The sequence below is a fragment of the Genypterus blacodes genome, unplaced genomic scaffold (assembly GCF_046128005.1).
Source record: "Genypterus blacodes isolate CSIRO-AG114 ecotype Tasmania unplaced genomic scaffold, CSIRO-AGI_Gbla_v1 ptg000055l_1, whole genome shotgun sequence".
In the NCBI taxonomy this organism is placed as follows: Eukaryota; Metazoa; Chordata; class Actinopteri; order Ophidiiformes; family Ophidiidae; genus Genypterus; species Genypterus blacodes.
The window spans coordinates 1,115,731-1,137,233 of NW_027466867.1; the positions used below are offsets into that span (position 1 = coordinate 1,115,731).

The 21,503-nt window shown below is 47.3% G+C and overlaps 4 protein-coding genes across 5 annotated transcripts; 3 read left to right on the forward strand and 1 right to left on the reverse strand.

Moving 5' to 3' along the window:
- Positions 1-1,322: 1,322 nt before the first annotated feature.
- pvalb9 (parvalbumin 9) lies at positions 1,323-3,669 on the forward strand. The gene is made up of 4 exons (XM_076152090.1): positions 1,323-1,383; positions 1,665-1,797; positions 2,436-2,545; positions 3,644-3,669. The coding sequence occupies exons 1-4, from the start codon at positions 1,323-1,325 to the stop codon at positions 3,667-3,669; spliced, it is 330 nt and encodes a 109-aa protein (XP_076008205.1).
- Positions 3,670-5,181: 1,512 nt separating this feature from the next.
- ccz1 (CCZ1 vacuolar protein trafficking and biogenesis associated) lies at positions 5,182-11,561 on the forward strand. Its single transcript, XM_076152271.1, has 17 exons — positions 5,182-5,320; positions 6,123-6,192; positions 6,288-6,384; positions 6,469-6,566; positions 6,832-6,925; positions 7,013-7,093; positions 7,184-7,231; positions 7,359-7,442; positions 7,828-8,003; positions 8,246-8,327; positions 8,455-8,516; positions 9,062-9,173; positions 9,366-9,399; positions 9,498-9,615; positions 10,132-10,290; positions 10,781-10,908; positions 11,029-11,561. Exons 2-17 carry the CDS (start codon positions 6,179-6,181, stop codon positions 11,082-11,084), a joined length of 1,443 nt encoding a protein of 480 aa, XP_076008386.1. The 5' UTR covers positions 5,182-5,320; positions 6,123-6,178; the 3' UTR covers positions 11,085-11,561.
- Positions 11,562-12,010: 449 nt separating this feature from the next.
- Positions 12,011-16,883, forward strand: dlgap5 (discs, large (Drosophila) homolog-associated protein 5). 2 transcript variants are annotated; one of them, XM_076151865.1, is made up of 18 exons: positions 12,011-12,167; positions 12,603-12,847; positions 12,940-13,118; positions 13,214-13,285; positions 13,382-13,421; positions 13,514-13,603; positions 13,726-13,803; positions 13,980-14,098; positions 14,192-14,439; positions 14,553-14,729; positions 14,818-14,906; positions 15,066-15,226; positions 15,296-15,397; positions 15,502-15,760; positions 15,861-16,060; positions 16,137-16,302; positions 16,473-16,516; positions 16,657-16,883. In XM_076151865.1, exons 2-18 carry the CDS (start codon positions 12,613-12,615, stop codon positions 16,771-16,773), a joined length of 2,376 nt encoding a protein of 791 aa, XP_076007980.1. In that variant the 5' UTR covers positions 12,011-12,167; positions 12,603-12,612; the 3' UTR covers positions 16,774-16,883. The 2 variants fall into 2 exon arrangements, with proteins under 2 accessions (XP_076007980.1, XP_076007981.1); XM_076151866.1 differs by having other exon boundaries at positions 12,011-12,061.
- On the reverse strand, positions 16,800-21,467 carry rsph10b (radial spoke head 10 homolog B). Its single transcript, XM_076151864.1, has 19 exons — positions 21,140-21,467; positions 20,964-21,039; positions 20,580-20,648; positions 20,295-20,468; positions 20,139-20,224; positions 19,937-20,057; positions 19,627-19,803; positions 19,428-19,530; positions 19,211-19,332; positions 18,942-19,131; positions 18,740-18,857; positions 18,568-18,644; positions 18,294-18,442; positions 18,088-18,192; positions 17,820-17,993; positions 17,673-17,735; positions 17,438-17,510; positions 17,147-17,351; positions 16,800-17,063 (listed from the first exon to the last, which is right to left on the reverse strand). Exons 1-19 carry the CDS (start codon positions 21,307-21,309, stop codon positions 16,919-16,921), a joined length of 2,397 nt encoding a protein of 798 aa, XP_076007979.1. The 5' UTR covers positions 21,310-21,467; the 3' UTR covers positions 16,800-16,918.
- Positions 21,468-21,503: the final 36 nt, after the last annotated feature.

Consider the following 21,503-nt stretch of genomic DNA (forward strand, 5'->3'; position numbering starts at 1 on the left):
AAATGTAGGATAACTGACGATGAGGAGGATGAAGAAACCTTCAGCGGGGAATCAGGTGATGTGTGACCTGCTGTGTGTCCGAATTCAGGCTTTTAGAGAGCAAAACACCAGAGAGGAGGGGGGGGGGGGTGAGAGAGAGAGAGAGAGAGAAATGGGGTAATGTGTGTGTGTGTGTGTGTGTGTGTGTGTGTGTGTGTGTGTGTGTGTGTGTGTGTGTGTGTGTGTGTGTGTGTGTGTGTGTTCCCTCCAGGTGTACTACGTAGCGGATATAAACACTGAAGGTTAATTGTGCAGGTGAGGAACTCGAGAAGTTGCTGGCAGCCTGCGGGAAAATTTGATCCTCGGTCAGGTTGGAAATTCAAGTATCGTCCGCCGCATCCAGCGCGCTGCTCTCCGACTATATAAGCCCGCGGCGGCTTACAGCGGCCACCATATAGCCTTATCACCATCATCACCACCAACACCACCATCATCATCATCCTCTGCTGCTGCTGCGGCTCCTGATCTGCACCCGGAGGAACTCCAGCCAAACAGCGGTGAGTTCATCCAGCTGCAGCGGAGCTTTGGATCCAGCACTTTTCTGCACTTTTACGAGTTTTATCTGATATAAGCTTTTTCAAATGCATGCCTGGATAGATGTTGTGATGTCTTTTGGTGAATTTTAAGGCTGAAGAATGATTTTGCTCGAGAATGATGTGATTTTTGAAGTGTTTTTGATGCATTCTGCAGGTTTTCTGGTCATGTTTTGTATGTGGATTTTAATTTCTTTGCAGTTTTAAGCTTATTTGTGAAGTCTGCAGGATTTAAGTGGCAATTATCCCGCCAGTCTACCCAGTTAACAAGCTCACAGGCAGGCAGGGAGCCTGATTAACAGGCAGCCAGGGGAAATCCAACCTGAAAGCCTGATTAATCAGCCACATAATAAGATCATCATCACGGAGTGAGAAGCAAATAAACAACATTTACAGGCAGGCAGGCAGGCAGGAGTCAGCTGATTGTGTTTTTCTGCGAAATAATGAGCACATTTTGAGAATTTCCACTAAGCTGATTAATTTGTAGTTTGAATGATGCTGATATTCCTTTGTGTGAATGTTTGTGTGAATGTTTCCCTTCCTGTGGAATGTTGAGGGGATCAGGATGTTAACCTAGATACAGCTGCAAACTTAATCCCATCTGAACCCAAATTTGTTCCCGGGGTCCAATCAGGTGAAATAAAACAATGTGTGTGAAGGGAGTGTGAGTGAGATGGAGAGATTTTGTGTGTGTGTGTGTGTGTGTGTGAATAATTTACTCATCTCCTCTTTTTACCCTGCAGGATTAACATGTCGCTCACCTCCATCCTGTCAGCTGAGGCCATTGACAATGCTATCAAGGACTGTCAAGGTAACTGGTGCAGCAGCATTTGGGATGGACTTAGACTCTCACTCACACACACAAACACACACAGGCACAATGCAGTAAAGTAAGAAATGTAGCTCTTAACATCGAGTAGATTATGCAGAGCTAAAATCATAATAGTAATAACCACAATCAAAGCTATGACTTTCAGCTTCAACTGAATGGTCGTAATGGTCTTGGTGATCGTAGCTCGGCTGCCTCTGTCTGCCGGGCAGTGTTAGATCAGTTGATGATGTGTTTGTTTGTGTGTGTGTGTGACTCTGCAGCCCCAGACACGTTCAGCTACAAGAAGTTCTTCCAGCTGTGCGGCCTCTCCTCAAAGACTTCCAAAGAGGTCAGAGACGTCTTCCAGATGCTGGATGACGACAACAGCGGCTACATCGAGGAGTCTGAGATGAAGTGTGTGAAATGATGACACATACATTGTCAAAATGTCCTCTTCAGTGCTCAATCTGATGTCCCTAACCTTCAGCTGATATTGACTTTGCGTCATTTAAATTGAACGTATACTGTTTCCTGTATCAGATGATCAGATGTGATGTAGGTAAATGGACTTTACTTATGTAGCACTCTTATCCAAAGTGCTTTACAGCTACCTCACATTCACACACATGCACACCAGGTGCTGTCCGGGGTTCAGGGTCTTGCTTAACTTGGACAGGCTCTCTAGGAGGAGCCCGGAATGGAACCAAGCACCTTCTAATCCCCAAACGACCACACTACTACTCTAATATACGTGTATGTATTTACATATGTGTGTGTGTGCGGCACACTAAGAGAAAGAGATTAAGCGCAAGAAGTCACGCAACAGTAATAATGGGATGGAACCATTAAGCTGTGTGTCCTAATAATCCACTATGAGTAAAGTGTCATTGTTGTCTTCGGGTTATGTAATTCGCCTTTATGTGATTGTGTGACAAGAGCAGAGGTCACTAAGGTCATCTTGGGCTTTACAATTTAGGGGATTAATCAGGACAAACATGTGTGTACTCCTTATGTTTATACTCTGATGTGTGTGTGTGTGTGTGTGTGTCAAGGTACTTCCTGCAGCGGTTTGTCCCGGGGGCGAGGACACTGACCGACGCAGAGGCCAAGACCTTCATCTCAGCAGCCGACGGCAACAACGACGGCAAGATCGGAGTAGATGGTGAGTGTCTGAATCCTCTCTCTTCTATTTCACACACACCGTATGTTGATGCAAATATGCAACATAGCACAAACACAATGTCATTGTTTGCGTTGCACTTCAGTAGCCGGGGGGTCAAAAGGTTATGATCCGGCCAATCATCAATCAAGCGGGACTGTTTTTGGCAGGGTTTTCTGCGAGTAACAGGAGGAAAAGAACACGATCTAATAAGATTAAAAGCAGTCTGGTGTGCTGACTCAGCAGCATGAGGGGAAGAGAGAGAGGGAACGGAGCCTTTCATCTATTTAGTACCAAGTGGAAAGCAAAAGTGTCCACCATGATTAAGACCAAATTCAACTTTATGTGGATAAATGAGCTTTAAACACTCAGAGCCTTTACGTTAAGTTTAAAGACACAGAACGTTTTTAAATCTGACCGACTTCTGCAGATTGGAGGATCAGGGTCAGATTTGTTGACGCATTTCTTCTCCGTTTGATGGCAACACAGCAACATTCCATCAGTATCCCGGCCAAAACCAAACTGATACCTTCAAGGACTAAAACATTTATGCTGCTTTATTCTGTATTATGTTATCTCCTCTGGTATCAGATTATCTTCCCTGACGATGTAATCTAGCCTGTATAAACAGATGCATGGCTTTTTAATGCCACATCCTCCCATGATGGAGCCGATTTAGTCGCAGATGCTTAGGATCAGTAGCAAGTCTTCTTTACACGCAAAAGGGGAGGAAAGCGTTATGTCAGCAGTTCTGTTTCCCTTCGTCTTTAGTTTGAGACGGATGCATGGCGGTTATGAAAGCAACTGAAAAGTATTGCAGAGTTTCCTCATGAAGTTTCTCTGCTGGCTGGATCTTTGTTAATCATTCGGTTTGAGGTTTGATGTCTGGCCTCATGCATGATAGGATCAAGGATAACTTATTAAATATGATCTCAGCCAAGTTTTCATTTCCTCTAAAGCACCACGGCTTAACTAAAGGTTTACAGATTCCACTTGTTTTGTCCCCGATTCTGTGTTTCAAAGTGAATACTGCTTAATCTGCTCACTGATGTATTGTCTAGACGGTTTTATAACCAAATCCAAAATGTTTCTTTCCTCCAGAATTTGAATCCATGGTCCTGTCTTGAATTCCCCATGATGTAGAGAACGTGGAGTCCTCAGGTTCCTCCTCATCTCCTCACCTGTGGACTCCTCTGATCCCAGCCTCCATTCCCAGGGATTTACTTGATTTTCTACCGAATCTCTGCGTGCTTGCATTGTTGTCCCCCTTCTTTGATTTGTCTTGTCGCTGTCTTGGATCACAGTTTCTTCTTTTTTTTTTTGGTGCACCCTCCCCAACTCACTACTGTCAGTGAATGAGATGAATAAATAAACGTGCAGAATCATCATCTTTTGCCTTTGTTTGCTCATTTACTTATTAAAACACATGAAAGGGGTGCAGAATCAGAATCAGATCACATTCCAGTTAAATCATCATGAGGTCAGTTACCAAACTATACCCATGCCTCTCACTGTAGGAATCTGAAGGCTTTAATCAGCCGTCCTTATTTTGGAAAAGACTGGATAACATCAAAGGGATTCTGGATTGAAAGGGAATATGTAATGAAATTCAAGCAAAGGACTGAATGTGAGGAATAAAGTTACAAATGAGCCGAGCCTCTCCTCTCACTTTCCCTCTGGCAAACCTTCTCCCCTCTAGAGTTTCTGCTGACTTCATTAGAAAGATCAGCGGCAGTTCAAAGTTATTCATAATTATTGGTGGCCATCAGGAGCCTGTTTTCCAGTTGAGTTTGGGGTGTTTTGTAACATATTTGATTGATTCTTTCCTGTCAAAATCCAGAGAAGAATGGACAGAGTGAGCTTGAATGAATCTCCTTAAGTGTCCTGAGCATCTTTGTCACCAGGAGGTTGGGAGAACTTGCCAAGCGGCTGTTATGCAAACCCGACCGAGTAACACAGCGTGACATCATTATCCCTACAGAGCACAATGAGGAGTTGCTGTGGGATGTAATCAAGTCCAGGAGCAAGGGGTGAAAGAAGGACGATGAAGATAAAGACCGATTGGAAAAGAATCCAAAACATTTCCTCAGAACTGAACCAACTTTTTAAACGTGTATTTTAGAACTGATTCATTTGGTGTCAGACTCAAGTCTCTATTTTAATGCAAACCTTGCATAGATGTCACTGACATGTTAAACAACTCAAAAACTGACTTGACAATGTTCAGTAGTTTGATTCTCTTGAATGCTGTCATTGTTTCCTCCTTGGCCAAGCTGTAAATCAGGAACTAGGTACACGGGGGGGTTAACCCAATTTAGATATGAATATTGTAAAAGCTTAGTCACCATATTACATAAGGTCATATTAGCACAGCTGTTATATCCTGTTTTAACAGCCTGGAGCATTTACAGTCTGTTTTAAATAATTTATTTAGGGCACTTTGAATGACCTTGTGTATCAGTAATAACGATAAGCATATTCACTGTAAATGTGATGTAATGCCATACAATTTAAACATAATAATATAATATATAATAACTATTCTGTAATTCCCTGTACGGGCTAGAAGGAAACGCAAAGCTGGAACTATTGTGCTTGACACTGATTCCACCCGAGCACTTTAGTTTGTGGCACTGCGCTGTCAAAAAAGCAGGAAGTCGAGGATGTGAAGTATTATTCGGCATCTCCTCCCATTGATCGCATTTCACCAACTTTTAAGTTTATAAATGCAAACTTTGACCACAAATGTCTGATCGCGTTGGCTTAATGCACTGAAAGGTGAGTGTTACCGCGCTGTTGTTGTCCCGGGGCAGAGAGTCGTTTTCAACCGGAATCTCTGCAAACACAACTCCTGCTGCTAACCGTGCTAAGAAGCCTGCTAGCGTCTGTAAAGGGCTGAGGGATCCGCCGTCTGCTCGCCGATGAGGCGGATAGCTGCTTGTACTTCTCAAACTGTTCTAATTTCATTTGAGTCATAACTCAAAAAGAAAAATTATTGACTTAAATGAGCGAAGATTTTACCCGCATTGCGCCACGCCGTGTTCTGGATTATTTTGTGGCTGAGTTAACTGGTGACTTTAGCCTGGATGTGCTGTTCTGTTGAAAACAAGCTATATACACACTTAACGTCGCTTTTGTTGTGATATTGTTATTATTGTAGTCTGTCTTTGTTAAAAGTGAGCTAAGTTCCTTTTGAAGTTTTGTGTCACCATTAAGAAGTATTCAGTTAATTGCTATTTTCCGCACATTGTGTATTAAATGTTGGGACCATCAACATGAGAACGACAACCTAATAACGTCATTGAATCAATTTACCTTGTTATGTCACATTTGAACCTCTGATCATAAGATTTAGAGTTAGTAAATCAACACTTACAGAAGCACATTTTAGCTCAGTATGACAAACTATTCTTGCAACTACCGATTTATCTCAACGATAAGTCGCCAATTCACCATTTAACGTAGCACTGCCGGTTATGCAGAAGGATCAGCGCAAGCTTATACAGCATCATCAGTATCTTTAAGTCCAGTGTGCAGGATGTGAGTTGTTGTGATTGTTGGCTTGTGTTGATTGTTGCAGACACACGGCATGCGAACCAAACTGGAGCAAAGGAAATCCAGACACAGGCGACACTAATGCTGATGATCAGGTGAGCTGAACACAGGGACAGAAAAGAACTTGCTCAGATTTTCAGCTGGTTGTATTTAACCCCCCCCCCTGTGTATGTGTGTGCGTGTGTTACAGCCCCAGAATGGCCTCAGGAATGCAAGAGAAACAGTACACGCCATCTCTGCTCAACTTTTTCATTTACAACCCCACGTTTGGACCGCGGGAAGGAGAGGTGAGGCCCAACGTTTGACGCCTCTCTAAGTTGGCAACATTTTAACACGCTGCCCATACGTCTAATGCCAAGTGTTCTTTCTAGGAGGAGAAGAAGATTTTGTTTTACCACCCCAATGAGGTGGAGAAGAATGAGAAGATCCGGAACGTGGGCCTGTGTGAAGCCATCGTACAGTTCACCAGGTAGGAGACGCCTGAGCAGAGAAGGGAAATGTGGCAATAAGACACACACTGATACAGATCTAATGTGGGTGAACACACACACAGGAGCAGAATGTAGAAGTTTCTGTTACTTTTGCAATCATACGCAGTAACAGTGAAGGATATTAAACAATGGATGAGAACTTCCTTATCTGTCTTGGCTTAAATTCCCTTGCATCTTTTGTGCACTCAGTCTCGCTCAGTCTTTGTTTTCATTCCCTGTTAACATTCAGCTGTTTTGTTTCAGGACATTCTGTCCGACCAAACCGGCAAAGTCCCTGCACACACAGAGGAACCGGCAATTCTTCTTCGAGCCAGAGGACAACTTCTGGATGGTCATGGTACCCTGAAGGCCTCAATGTGCCGTGATTGTCGAGACTCTGTTGACTTTGTTGTTGTCCTTAGAATGCGTCCTGTTTGTTCTTCAGGTAGTCCGAAACCCGATGGTTGAGAAACCTAATAAAGACGGGAAACCGCCCACAGTTGAATACCAGGAAGAGGAAATACTTGTGAGTGGTAGAATTTCCCTCTGCACTGTTTGATTTCCTTCATAAGAGGTTGTTGGTTTTAACCCTTAACGTGCCCTCTTGTGTGTGTAGGACACCGTCTATGGTGCGGTGGTGAGGCAATGCTACAGTATGTACAAGGTGAGGAGCAGAACCTTTGGGTATCAGATCAGAGCCTTAGCGCGAAACTACAGCTCTACCTTTTGACTACCAAGTTCAGACTTTTAAATGTGACGATAGTTCTTTGATCCTTTTCCGTCTCCTGCAGCTCTTCAACGGCACATTTAACCGAGCGATGGAAGCCGGCGGGGTGGAGCTGCTCATCCAGAAGCTGGAGAAGTTCTTTTATAGGGTAAGAACCGGCAGAATCTGAACCAGTTCACGCGTATGACAGGGTGGAGATGTGTGTGATGAGGTTCTATCTGTACTGAGCATCACAACGCTCTGGCGACGTTCTGGAAGGCTCTGGCTTCAACTGGAAAGCCACAGCACGAGACGTAAACACTGAGGTTATGCGCGGTTATAAAAAATTCATTTCTAATTAGGGAAACCCCTCATGGGCTTTCCTCTCCAGCATGTAACCCAAAGAGGAGGGACGGAGGGGGAAGGAGAGCCTGTGGTGTTCATGTCCGTCAGACGCTCAAGTCTTTATTGTTCCGGTAAACTAACCCCTTTCTCCTGTCCTTCTCCTGTGTCTTTATCTCTGTGTGTGTGTGTGTGTGTGTGTGTGGTTTCAGTATCTGCAGACTCTCCACTTGCAGTCCTGCGACTTGCTGGACGTCTTCGGCGGGATCAGCTTCTTCCCGCTGGACAAGATGACGTACCTGAAGATCCAGTCCTTCGTCAACCGAGTGGAGGAGAGCCTGAGCCTGATCAAGTACACGGCGTTCCTCTACAACGACCAGCTCATCTGGTACGGGGCCGGTCTGGGCTCAACGCCGCACCTCTGTCACGGCCTGATCCCGTTAACCGGCTGCATAATCAGCTGCAGCGTGTTTACAATCATAATTCCCATCATGAGTCCCCTTTGTTTACGATCTAGCCTCCCGTGATGCGTGACCCAGGCAACCGTACATACGTGTTATACTGTACATGCGTGTACGTGAGTGTGAGTGTTTCCTGTGGTTAACGGCGCTTTGTGCCTCGCATCAACAGGAGCGGACTGGAACAGGACGACATGAGGATCTTGTACAAGTACCTGACCACCTCGCTGTTCCCCAGACACTCAGAACCAGAGGTGAGGAGGAGGAGGAGGAGGAGGGAGGGAGGGAGGGAGGGAGGGAGGGGATGATGAAGGAGTTAACGTGGAGTAATCAAAGGGAACGTGCTGATTGGCTCACTGCTATCTTTACCCCCCCCCGCAGCTGGCTGGTAGGGACTCCCCCCTGAGGCCGGAGGTCGCAGGGAATCTGTTGCACTATGGGAGGTGAGTTAACCCTTCACACGCCAGAATGTGATCAGTAAATATGTAACAGGTAAAAAGCTTAAGGCGTCCTGGTTCACGGACGGCCAGGTGTGTGTGTGTGTGTGTGTGTGTGTGTAGGAGCATGACATCATTTCTACCCACAAACTCAAATTAGATCATAGAAACTTTGCGGTGAATCCAGTTTCAGTTCAGTTTTCAGTTTGATCACCAAAGTGTCAGACTGAGTAACCGAGCCTCCCGGCTGCAGCAGCGTTCTCTTAATACGTCGGCATCCCTGGAATCTGCCGTGTTTGGAACAGTGGCGTCTTTGTCTGCACTCTGCACTCTTGTCTTTGGGATTCGTCACAAAGACGCGGAACCTCTGATCCGTTTCAGCACTGAGGAAAATGAATATGTGTGCATTTGCATCGGTCGGCTTCGCTTCTCACTCTGGGCGACTACAGACCAGATGATGATGTCATTTGACTTGAATGCCTCCCCCCGCCCCATGACGGTCTGCACCCATTATTCCATCATCATAAGGGAATGTTCTGTGCCGTCTCCAGGTTTCTGACGGGTCCCTCAAACCTGAAGGATCCAGAGGCCAAATTCCGGTTTCCCAAAATCTTTGTCAGCACGGAGGACGGCTACGAGGAGCTGCACCTGATCGTCTACAAGGTGAGACGGAGCCTGTGTGAGCTGCTTACCGGCAGTTTAATCTGCTTTCAATGTTTTAAAAAAGGGGGTGGAGACTAGAGGGTTTAACCCTTTGTGCATTAGATTTAAGAAGACGGTCCACTGCTTTATGAGATCCATTTGGATTAAACTTCATCACTTGAATTCACTTTAACCTCCGCTGATCTTTCACAGGCCATGAGCGCCGCCACTTGTTTCATGATCGACGGTGAGTGCCCGCCCACGATGTCGCTGCTGATCCTGCAGAATATTGTGTCCCTGCCCTAAAGCTGTTTCCCATAATGCCTTGTTCCCTGCCCTTCACAGCCTCAGTGGAGATGACGAGGGACTTCTGCGAGCAGCTGGACGCCCTGGTCGGCCCTCAGCTGACCCTGCTGGCGTCAGACATATGCGAACAGTTCAACATCAACCGCAGGATATCCGGGTCAGTGGGGACCAGGGTGTGGAAAACGCATATTTGTGTCATAACCTGTAGAAAGATTTACGCAGGGTTGATTTACAGTGTAAGTACATCATCATCATCATCATCATTCTGTCGCCCGTGGGTCCTCGCTCCTTTGCATTGACTCGCTGACAGACGAGCCTCTTAATAACACTGGATATGGCGGCGGCTCTACTTAGAGGTAACTCAAGCGCTGCGGCCGTGTTGCCTTTGGCGCGACGGGCATCCTGGCGCGCTCGCCCGTCTCCACGGCAGGTAGCGGCGGATACGTCCTCGCCCGTAACCCGAGGCCCAGCTCCCGAGTCGGCAGGGCTCCTTTTTTAATCACCCTAGTGAAGAATGGACTGAATAAGTAATGCCCTCCGAAAATTCCTCAGCCGGCTCCGGAGGGTCACGTCCTCGTTTGACCTCCTAGATTAAAACCTATAATTTAACCTGCAGAAGATGAGGAATGATGCAATGTTTTTGATGCGTCTGCGCTTCCCTCTCTCCGCTCAGGCCGGACAAGGAGCCCCAGTTTAAGTTCATCTACTTCAACCACATGAACCTGGCAGAGAAGAGCACCATCCACATGAGGAAGACGGCCAGCGTCTGCCTCACCTCGGTCCACCCCGACCTCATGAAGATCCTGGGGGACATCAACTGCGACTTTGCCAGGTATGTCACAGGAAACCTGTTTATTTCTGCATCGTCAAACTTTGTGAAGTAGTCAAGGGGCTGTTGTCATGGTGACTCCTGTTTGCTGTCAGTGGGACGTGGCGGTGGCACAATCAGTTCCTCTTTTCCTGTCCTCCACTAACTAACTAACTACTGTCTAATGTCTAACAAATCTTCTCACCTTCTAAACACACTTGAAGCATAGTCACTGCAGGTGCAAACAGGAATCCATCACAAAATAAACATAGTCACGTTTGTTTTTTAACCTTAAGCCCGTCTGTTGTCATTTGAGGTAAAACCCATACGGAGGAAGCTGAAAAATAAATAGAATGGCGTGTATTTTTAATGGGGAAATCTGAGGTCTGGGTTGTTGCGTAATCCTAGCTGTACAGTTGCAGCTGTTCTCCCAAAGCACGAGGGCAGTCCTGACGCACATCACCATCCTGGCCTTCATATTGTGACACTCAGTTTGTTTACGTTTCTCTCCCAGGGTCGACGAAGACGAGGAAATCATTGTGAAAGCTATGACGGACTACTGGGTAGTCGGTAAGAAGTCAGACCAGAGGGAGCTGTACGTGATCCTGAATCAGAAGAACGCCAATCTGATCGAAGTCAACGGTATGTCAACACAACGCCAATGAGGAGGAGATCAATGTCTGCACACCTCAGTAGACAATCTGCCTTTGATGCTCTGTCTCTCCTCTAACCTCTACGCCCTGTCTCTTTTCTCCATCACAGAGGAGGTTAAGAGGCTTTGTGCCACGCAATTCAACAACATCTTCTTCTTGGATTGATGGGACAGACGGGACAGATGGACAGACGGTTTGGCCGCACTAAACACTGTCAGCGTCGCAGGGTATCGCGACAGCGTCAGCGTAACGCAATAATTGCATTGTAAAATGAAAAAAATAAAAAAGCTTTCTCATCAAGTTTTTATGTTATTTAACCTATAAAAAAACTATTTGTAATTTTCTTGTGTAATTAAGTGTAAAGATCCAGATTTTTACTGTACATTTTTCTTTGGTTTTCTTTGTACATACTTGTGGGATTCTGTTGACTGATTTCTTACAAATGACCGTTTGTACATGCATTTTTTGTTTTTCATGAACAAATCATGACATTGTTTCTCAATTAATTTAAAAACTGACATGTACATGGAACACTTTACTGCAGGGTTGGTGGTGGTTATGAAATAAGATGCCATCTTTTTAGAAGTATCGTTGTTTGTAAGCAACTGGCCTAACTTTAAATAAATTAAGTTTCAATTTGAATTTGTGTTACAGTTGTCTTTTTTTTTTTAAATAGAAACGAACATTGTTTTAAAAAACTACAACCATACAATAGCGTTTCTGTGATGACTTGAAGCGCCCCCTGGTGGTTATGCCAGACAACTGGAGCTGTGCAGAACATCAAAACAACTGATACTGTATCTAACTATCCACAAATAAAATTCATTCCATTTAAACATAGCTTGATGTATATTTATTTGTGGGTTTTAAAGATTTTTTTTCACTTATTTTTCTCACATTGGTTCGCATCTCACGGCAGAATACCAGGTTGTCAAACGGTGAGTGGCCGGTAGGTGGCAGTAAGTACCGTTCAACACATTGCCACCGGCTGGAAAACCGAACAGAAAATGTAGACATAGACCACGCCCCTTTTATGTTTGACAACCAATCAGAATAAGTGTACAACTGTTCAAATGCTGACCCGCCATGATTGTTATTCTGACTCGGAGCAGTTGAGTTGAGTATCTTCGCTGTTTCTGCAGGTTACTGTTTGTTTTGTATGTTTTTGCAGCATGTTTAATTAAAGATCGACAAGAAGAGGAAGAAGATTATATTTTATCAATACTTTTTGTTTTAAAAAAAAGGAAGGTATGATGTTTGTGTCGTTACACACGTTACAAGTGAACTGTTTCGTTAGCAGGTAGCAGGTTTACTTAGCGTGTTCCTGGTTCCTGTTCTGTAACTTGCTGTAACTTGTTTACTCAGTGTTAGTTCACTCGTATGGTCCATTTATAGGTTGTATTTTACTGTAATTCGCCATGTTGTAGTTTATACTGTTTATGACTGATTATGATTTCGGCTAACTACTCGTATTTGCGTTCCCTGTAGTAGTTAAACTAACTAACTAACTAACTAACTCCGTCATGCTAACAGCCTAGGTGGCGTTGTTTATGTTTGAAACGGGCCTCCGCTTGGTTAAACTACGCTGCGATTGAACGCAAAACTTTTGTTGACTTCTGCGCTTCTAAATTTGCTTAATCTGTGCTGTGCCTTTAAAACTTCTTCTGCTCCTGATTCTACCAGGTTTTTGAACATGGAGTCCCGATTTGCACATCTGCGTCAGCGGGACAGCAGTGTGTCCATGCTGAGAGTCAAACTGTCCCGGCGAAGGTCTCAGTCCCAAAAGGAGAACAGGGACCGAGCGGTGAACACTCGCAGGCAACTAGAAAAGCTTCAAGAGTTGGAGAGCTCTTCAAATGACGTTTCCATCATGATGGCCAACATGTCCACCATCCAGGAGAAGACGCAGAATGCTAAACCTGCAAAAAGTAAACTTTTTTTTTTTTCTGTTATGGAATGCTGCTTGAAGTCCTCGACCTCTTATCTGTTGAACTGAGCTCACCTGCTTTCATCTCTACAGATGCGGCCGTAGAGGAGAGGATCAAACAGCTCGAGCGTTGGAAAGAGCGCAAGGCCCTGGAGAAGGAGAAGGAAAAGAGAGAAAAGGAGCGTAAGGGAGTGTTTAAGGTGGGGCTGTACCACCCGGCGGGGGTCGTGTCTCTGCCGCCGCTCACAGCCGCATCCACCCGAGCCAAGGAGGTGAGCGTGGAGCCATCAGACTCAGATGGGACGGCTGCACTGTTCCTGATAAATACTTTGTTTTCTTGATATTTGTGCTTTGCTCTTTCTTTCAGGCAAAACTGAATACAGCCGTGACCCAGAGTAGCAGAGTGACTCGCTCAATGAAACAGCAGCAGATTCAGAAGGTACCGCCTCATCCCTCACACCTTCGCAAAGTCCTCTCAGTGAAGCTGCACTGAACCTAACTTGCTCATCTCTGCATTACGATTTTCTCTTCCCAGCCTCTAAAGGATCAGGAACGAAATCCTGCAGTGAAAAAAGGTAAATAAACTATTTTCCATTTATAGCTATTTACTGGAATAGAAACGCACTGCCTCATCTGTACGTGACCTCACCTCTCCCTCTCCCTACAGCTCAGCCTGCTCCGGAAAGATCAACCAGGAGCCGCGTTGCTGCAAAGCCGGCGCCGGCACCGGCTTTACCCACGGCCAAAGTCTATCCAGGTAACTAATGAGCTCCTGCATAAGTGGACCTCTTTGAGTGGCTGCCATGTTTGTGTTGCCCCTCTAACATTTCCTCATTTGCATCTCCGTGTTGATCTCCTCGTCCTGCTGCCCGGCTCAAGTCGTGCGCGGTTTGTCAACCAGATCGGCGGCCAAGCTTCCTGTTACAGCAGCTCCCGCCGTGAAAGAGAAGCCCACAGGTACGCATGCAGCTCGGCTCAGGCCTCATGAGTGTTTCTGTTCTTTGGCTGCATAAATGACGAGAACTGTGAGAGTGTTGGAAGTATGAATATCAAAGCAGACAGAGACAGGAAGGTCTAGATGTTAAAGAGTCGCCCCTTTAAGTGTTGACAGGTGTGTTATTTCCCCCCCCCAGATGTAAAAACAACTGGAACCAGAGGAAGAACCAAGCCTGGGGCCCCCTCTTCTGGCAGAGACAGGAACTGCAAAGGTATCGACTGCCCAGCTGTGGTGAGCGACCCGGAGCAGACCGAGGTGAGCGTTTGTGTTTTTAAACAAGATGAGCGTTAAACCTGTGAGTGATATGCGCAGAAATGGGATCATCTCGCCGTTTCCTGTATTTCGTAGGATCCCAAAGTGCAGGAGGCAGAACAGGAGGCATGTCCCTCCGGCCCAAGGCCCTGTGCAGAGGAGAAGGTGGAGGAGGAGATGGCGGTGGACCAACCTCAGGCCGACCCGGCTCCCGCCTCAGACCCCGGTGAGGTTTCCCCCTCGTTCGCCCCTCAGGGCTTCGTCTTTCAGGCGCCCAACGGCTTGTCCTCCTTCAGATTTGAGCCGCTCACTCCCCGCTCAGCAGACGCCTTCCTCACACCCAGGTCTGTACTCGCTCTGTCATATTTCAGTGCAGCTTCACTTTTCCATCTGAAGTACAAAGTGCCATTATTCCAGTTTGACCAAAAGCTCAAATCCCGTCTCGTTCCTCTCCCAGCCCGAGCTTCAATGCCCCTACCAGGTTGGACTTCCCTTGTCTGGAGTCTCAGCCTGAGCAGAGCGAACCTTCTCCGGCTAAATCCCCCCCTGGTCCCTCCCCCACACCCGTCCAGCCGACTCAGGAAGTGACTCCCGTCAGCCCCCGAGAGCCAGAACACGACGTTCCGTACTTCAGGTAAACCAACAGCAGTGGCGCCGTTTTCAGCTGAGAGGGTCGTGGTTGTTTTGTGTTTTATTTAAAAAAAACTCTTGGTGTCATTCAGATCGCAAATGTCCAGTGAGACAGACAGACTGACGAGTCTCAGTGGCAACTGGGAAGCCAAAGTGGAAGACGAGACGATCCCAGAAGAGAGTGAGTGTGACGCCTTTACCACAGAGCAGTGTGACGACGGCTCGACACCGAGAGGAGGGACGTCGAGAGAAGAGTCTGATTCTGGAACTGACCTTTGGTTTGTGTTCATCTCCTCTTGTGTGTGTGTGTGTGTGTGTGTGTGTGTGTGTGTGTGTGTAGTGAGAGATCGTATGCGTACAGCAGTAGGCCAAGCGAGGCTGCTGATGAAGGAGCGCTTCAATCAGTTCAGCAACCTGGTGGACGACTGTGAGCTGGGCCGAGGGGAGAAGATCACCACCTGCACAGACCTGCAGGGCTTCTGGGACATGGTGTTCTACCAGGTAAGAGACTTCACACAGGAAACCAGAAGAGCCTCCACAGGACAGGAGTGACATGTGACCTTCTCTTAGGTGGAGGACGTATACAAGAAGTTTGATGCCCTCCGAGAGGCGGAGGCCAGCGGCTGGAAGGAGGAGCACAAGCCTGCACCAAGACAGAGAAAGGCAGTGAAGGTGAGGCAACAAGATGAAGAAATGTCCCTAAAGCAGCTTTCTTCTTTATAAAATGCAAGAGAAAACAACGCGTCTCGTCTGTCTCCTCCCCTTGTTTTGGACAGAAGGCTCCCGCTGCGGCCGTCAAACCCGCCGGGACGAATGCGGCGGCCAAATCCCGCCTGGCCGCAGCCAAAGCTGCCATGAAAGCTAAACAGCAGGCGGAGAAAGCCAGCAAAGCCGCCGGCGACGCAGAGGATGAAGCCAGCCAGAGCGCTCAGGAGCCACAAGGCCAACCTGAGGCTCAACCAGAGGCCGAGTCTGAGGCCGTGGTGGTCTTCGACGGGGGCTTCTTCCAGGTGGAGAGCCCAGCAAAGCCAACAGGTAAACAGAGCCTTCACTTTGACCCAAGGACCCTTGATCCCGCGTCCGCCGTGTTTCCTGGGCGTTTCAGGAATTTTGAACCTTTTTTTTTGTTTTGTAGGTTCTGTGAGGAGATCCAGTCGCCTGAGCGCCGCCGTGCTGCCCCGGGCGTCTCCCTGCTCCGAGCGCCTCACGCCCAGAAGAGTCGCCCGTGGATCCACCGCGCCGTCGCTCACCCCCGCCCGCCTCTGCCTCTCCCTCGCACAAAGCCCCGGCCCCGCCCTCGCACAAAGCCCCGCCTCAGACAGCCCGGCGCTCCAGGTAAACTCCGGTCAAACTCCGCCGCATTCTCCTACCCGTTTCGGCGCTTCAAGTTCTCCCTCCCTCTCCTCCTCAGGAAATCCCCGGGCTGGACTTTGAGCGTTACCTCCAGCCCTCACAGAGATGCAGCATGTCGCCCAGGGAGAAAGAAGCCACAGAGACGTCATCGCCTATGGCTGCAGATGTTGAAATGGAGAGTCCCAGAGCTCAGGGTGGAGATCTGCTGACACATGATGAACTAGGTACGGGTGACACACACTTCACACACACTTCTTTGCATTTCACAACTGGAGGAAAGCTTTGGTCAGCACTTTTAGATTCAAATGGGAGGGAGACAGATACACACACATTGAAATTGCACGTTTCCCCGTCTTAACTCACTGACCGTCTCTCTCTCTCTCTCTCACTTCAGCACTGCCGGTAGGGTCCACAGCGTCAACCCCTCAGTCACCACAGGTTAACTTTCTTTCTTTGACCTTTTTTTAATTTCTTGACTTTAAAATCTTGCTTTTAAAGTTCACATTTCTGTATCACTGTTTGGTTGTGTAATCCCCCGTGTTTCTTCTTCTTCTTCTTCCTCCTCTCTCCTGTTTCAGACTCAGACAGCAGCGTCTGCCCTCCTCCTCTTCACCCCTGACCTCCAGGACCGGATCCGTCAGTCCGTCTGTCCCAGCGACCTCATGGTCTTCACTCCTCCCTCTAATATGCAGTGAAGTGGTTTTGACTCTTTTTAATCGTTTGGCTATTTTTGTTACACCACTAAAAAAAGAACACGTCTCTCTTATGTTGACTTTTATTGAATAAAGTTGTTTTCGAGCAAGAACCAACTTGTCAGTACTTCCTGTTTCTACTAATGGATCAGTCGCCGCTCTCCACTGTGTTACTCTGTACGCTCGCTGCTTTGTCTTGGAGATCAGTGGAGTCCTCCGCTTCGCTACCTTCCTCTCCATCCTCGTCTTCCTCATCTTCCTCATCGTCGTCCTCCTCCTCCTCCCGCTGCTCTCTGTTCAAAAACACAACACATTTCTACAGGAGCAGAGCAGAGGAGCGCAGTAATCAGTATCGTGCTGTCAAGTCTGGACTTACCTGGCTTCCTCTTCCTCCTTATCCAGACTGCCGCGTCTCTCTGTCTCTTGCCTGATCCTCCACTCCTTCATGTTCTTACTCACTAACTGTCGATGGTCGAACCGGGGGAAGAAGAGGCCTCTGAAGAACGCCTGGATCCTCTGAGTCCACAGCTCCAGGCCTCGCCCTCTGTCCTCCACACACTTCTCCTCAAAGTAGCTCTCCACTACAAAGGATTATTATTACTATTGAAGAGTTCAGGGTTGAATACTTATGACTGTATGGTCAAGCTAAGAACCAAAGGAATCAAACCTGAAGAGTTGAGCTTTTGTAGAGACTCCCTGTCTTTACGAGTGGACATCTGCACCGCGTCACCGGAATTCAGCTACGACAAAACATTAAAACAAGCAAGCAACATGAAATTAAAGAACTATTCAGTGTGATAAAAGATCCCTTTGTTTACGTTTGGATTACAGACTCAACCTTTAATGGTCTGAATAATGTAAAGGTGTACATTCACTCATTGCAGCCTTCAGTTGAGACAAACCTCCTCCTCCTCCTTGGTGGTGGAGCTCTCAGGAGTGTCGGCTGAATTCACTGGAGCCTCAACCTGAACACAAGAGAGCCGTCTGAACAAACCCACCTGTGTAGTTCAGTGTGGATTCATTTGTAGAATAACATCCTGCATCCTGACCTGCAGGGAGACACAGCTTGCAGTGTGTGTGTCGCTCTCCCCGTCCTCCCCGTCAGGTAAACCTCCCCTGGTCTCTGGGTCCGACCTGGACTGGGACTTCTGACCTTCAACCTCCTGCTGACATTTCACCTCGGCAGAACCCAGAAGGACCTCAAAGAACTCCATGAATGTAATCTACAGGAGAGAGAGAGAGAGAGGTGCGTAGAGCAGCATAGAGGGGTGGGACATTCCTAAAGGTAAAGCAAACACCTGGATCTACCTACTGTACCTCTTGATCCAGGCAGAGGGACAGGTTGTTGGGGTCACGGCCCTCTGCGGTCATGATCCTGATTAATTTAGCTATGGTCAGACTGCTGTCAAACAGGCAGAAGTCCTGGCAGGGAGATACAAACAAATGTCACACACAAACACACACACGCAGCAGGACTTTTGTGTTGCTTTTCCACTGACCCCGCCCCTCCCAGTCTACTGCACCTTGAACAGCCACAGCAGGTGTCTGTAGGTCATGGTGCGGTCAGCTGAGGGGGCCTCACTGACCCTGCAGTGGACCTGGTAGACCTCCCAGCTCCTCTCGAAGAAGCTCAAGGCCACCGCAGTATGGGCGGGCTGACTGAACAGGAAGCCTGGATCAAGAGAGGGCAGTCAACCATCAGGTAAACACTGCGGCCATCTTGCAGAAATGACAACGAAACTAATTTTCAGGCTTTTATGCTGTCATGAATCAGTGGGGATTTTGTGTGATTGTTACCTTTCACTTTGTTCGCATTAGGCAGGATGTTGTCGGCCATCAACTTAGCAAAGCAGGAGGCCAGAATGAACTTTGACCTGTGAGGCGGCGAGATTATATTCACATTATTTGGTAGATTTTGGTCTAAATTGTATCACATTTTGTCTATTTTCTCTCCATTTCCTCTCCTTACTCTGTGTCCTTATGGTAGATGTGATAGGCGACGACCACCAGGCCGCTGAGGAACTTGCAGAGCAGCACGGCGGTAAACAGAGAGCGAGTCTCTGCTGAGGCGTCTTCCTCTGAGCACACTGAGGGGGAACGGATGAGGCTCAGTGTTACGGCAGAACGCTGCATGAACTTATTTAAACATCTCACACCTTCAGGCTCGTCACCTTTGATCAAACGGTCTATCCGTGTCAGACTGATGCCGTGATGGTGGACGTTGCAGTCTTTGAGGAAGCGCCACAGCTGCAGGCGGCTCAGCACAAAGGTGTTATCGGGGGAGCGGGCGTGGCCCAGTCTGCTGTAGAAGCTGTAGATGGACCTCAGCACCGTGTTGTTTCTGAGCACCATTAACTCCACCTGATTCACACCGACCACAACGTCAGAGGGGGAGATGCAGAGAGGGAAAACAAATCTCAGGGTGAAGATGAACCCTGACCTGTCTGCGCTCAGCCTCCTGTTGCCTCTCTGGGATGTTTGCCAGCACAGATTCGATGTCCAGAGCCATGTCGTGACCCAGTGTGGAGGCAAGCGTGTCCGGCGCTCTCAAGGGAAATGCACCTGTAGGTAAGAATGCAAAGAGTGACGCTCTTTGATCATTAACTCACTACACACAGGGAGTATTGTCACTGCAGCTGAGGTATGCATGCGTTCACCTCGTGGAGTGTGATCCCCGTTTCCCCACAGGTCGGGTGAAACCATCTGACCATATGAGAACTCTGCCTCAAAGCTGTGCCCGTTCTTGAAGATGAACTTTCCCTGCCAGACACACAAAGGAACTGCTTTAAGAATTATGTTTAATTACAATAAAAGCATTGGTAAATACATTTAAAGGATTTGAGATGATCAGATAACCTGTCCGTGTTTCTTATCATCCTTCCACTGTCCGTCATAGAGGGCCCCACCGGCGTAATGGAAGGTTCCATGCCCGTGTCTCTGACCACCAACAAACTCCCCCCTGTATTCGTTCCTCTGTGGATACTGCGAGCCGTTTGTGCGCCTGTGGAACCAGGTGTGTGTGCCTCGGCCATGCTGCAGGAGAACACACACACAACAGAACCGGCAACCAGGTGAGAAAGATTCATCTTCTCACAATGCAAAGTCCAATTATGTACAATGCTCATTCTAAACGTGTGGATCTTGGTGTCTGCTGTTTTCTTCATACCTGGAGTCCGTTCTCCCATGTCCCCACGTACAGCTGCCCCAGCTTGGGCCACTTCATGTTGCCTTCACCATGTCTCTGGTTGTTCTTCCACTTACCGGTGTAAACGTTTCCAGTGGGGTAGCTAGTGAGGAAACAAAAACATCATCTTTGGCTTCATGTCTCTCCCCAACAGCTCGTGTTGAAGCTGTGAGTGCGTACACACCTTCTCTCCCCACATCCTTCTCGGTTGTTGCTCACCCAGTCCCCTTTGTACCAAGATGTCTCCTCTCGGTTGTAATAGATTGTCCCCTACACAAAAGACAACCACTCAGATACACAATCTCAGCCCGTACCTGTTCATATGAACGCTGACTCGTACCTTTCCATGCCTTTTGCCCTGATGCCACTGCCCTTTGTATAAGATTCCAGTCTTGGCACATTTGTGGGTTCCAGTCCCATGCCGTATAGCGTTGCACACTTCTCCCTCATAGCAGCTGCCGTCTTTCCAGATGTACGTGCCGCGGCCCATGGGCACGCTAGCTACAAACTCTCCCTGTCAGAACAGAGACGTCACAGAAATGTATGGTCTGCTGTTCTGACTTTGAGTGACACTTTTATTATTACTGTTATTATTATCATTGATAATCATATGAGAAATCTCTACCTCGTACTTCACCCCATCTGCCCACTTGAAGATACCTGATCCATGCATGTATCCCTGAGAGAACGTGCCCTGCAGACACACACACACACACACACACACACACACACACACACACACACACACACACACACACACACACACACACACACACACACACACACACACACACACACACACACACACACACACACACACACACTCCTTATATTAAAAGGAAGAAAGCATTTAAAGGCACAACAAACTGTGGTTCACCCTTGAAACTTTAAATATTCCATTGATAAAGACACAATTTGGACATATTGGTGTAATCGAATGCAGTTATAGAGAATTTAATGTGATTCCAGGAGGGGGAGAAGGTGTGTGTGTGTGTGTGTGCTGCAGTACCTGGTACACGTGACCATCTTGTAAATGAGCAACACCTTTACCATGATACAGACCGTCACTGCTTTCTCCTTCATATCTGTCAAAAAGACAAAGTTACACCTCAACTACAAGCATCAAATCACAATTCCCCTAAAAGAATCATAAATCAAAGTTAAATGTTTATTTGAATGATTTACCTTTTGATTTTAACTTGGAAAAGCTTAGGGAGCTGATAGGATCGATAACTTATCGGCTGCAGATCACTTAACGCGTTCGTCACGTCGCTTTGATCGCAGCCTAACTTTCTCTGCGCTGTCGTCTCTTGTGCGTCCATCGTTCCTCTTCTCGTTCCTTCTCCGCTCGCCATTTCTCTTTAACGGCCACATTCACCGGGTCATGATGCAAATGACCGCAGCCGACTATGAGGTCACCGAGATCCGGGCCTTGATCATTATGTCATGGTTAAAAAATAAAGAGTTAGCGTCGTTTCCCTGACAACAGCGGCGCGCTCATACCTACGGCAAGTTCGCAGGGTCAAAAAAAAGAGAACCTGCACCCGTA

Excerpts from the sequence above, each read along its gene's own strand:
- pvalb9 (XM_076152090.1), top strand. The coding sequence starts at position 1,323 with ATGTCGCTCACCTCCATCCTGTCAGCTGAGGCCATTGACAATGCTATC. Across the intron at positions 1,384-1,664 it reads TGCTATCAAGGACTGTCAAG|CCCCAGACACGTTCAGCTAC; the intron begins GTAACTGGTGCA and ends GTGACTCTGCAG. Across the intron at positions 1,798-2,435 it reads ATCGAGGAGTCTGAGATGAA|GTACTTCCTGCAGCGGTTTG; the intron begins GTGTGTGAAATG and ends GTGTGTGTCAAG.
- ccz1 (XM_076152271.1), top strand. Across the intron at positions 7,443-7,827 it reads TGGAGAAGTTCTTTTATAGG|TATCTGCAGACTCTCCACTT; the intron begins GTAAGAACCGGC and ends GTGTGGTTTCAG. Across the intron at positions 9,400-9,497 it reads CACTTGTTTCATGATCGACG|CCTCAGTGGAGATGACGAGG; the intron begins GTGAGTGCCCGC and ends TGCCCTTCACAG.
- dlgap5 (XM_076151865.1), top strand. The coding sequence starts at position 12,613 with ATGGAGTCCCGATTTGCACATCTGCGTCAGCGGGACAGCAGTGTGTCC. Across the intron at positions 15,227-15,295 it reads GGGACATGGTGTTCTACCAG|GTGGAGGACGTATACAAGAA; the intron begins GTAAGAGACTTC and ends ACCTTCTCTTAG. Across the intron at positions 15,398-15,501 it reads GACAGAGAAAGGCAGTGAAG|AAGGCTCCCGCTGCGGCCGT; the intron begins GTGAGGCAACAA and ends TGTTTTGGACAG.
- rsph10b (XM_076151864.1), bottom strand. The coding sequence starts at position 21,309 with ATGGCGAGCGGAGAAGGAACGAGAAGAGGAACGATGGACGCACAAGAG. Across the intron at positions 18,193-18,293 it reads ACCTGCTGTGGCTGTTCAAG|GACTTCTGCCTGTTTGACAG; the intron begins GTGCAGTAGACT and ends TCTCCCTGCCAG. Across the intron at positions 17,736-17,819 it reads CAAGCTGTGTCTCCCTGCAG|GTTGAGGCTCCAGTGAATTC; the intron begins GTCAGGATGCAG and ends TCTTGTGTTCAG.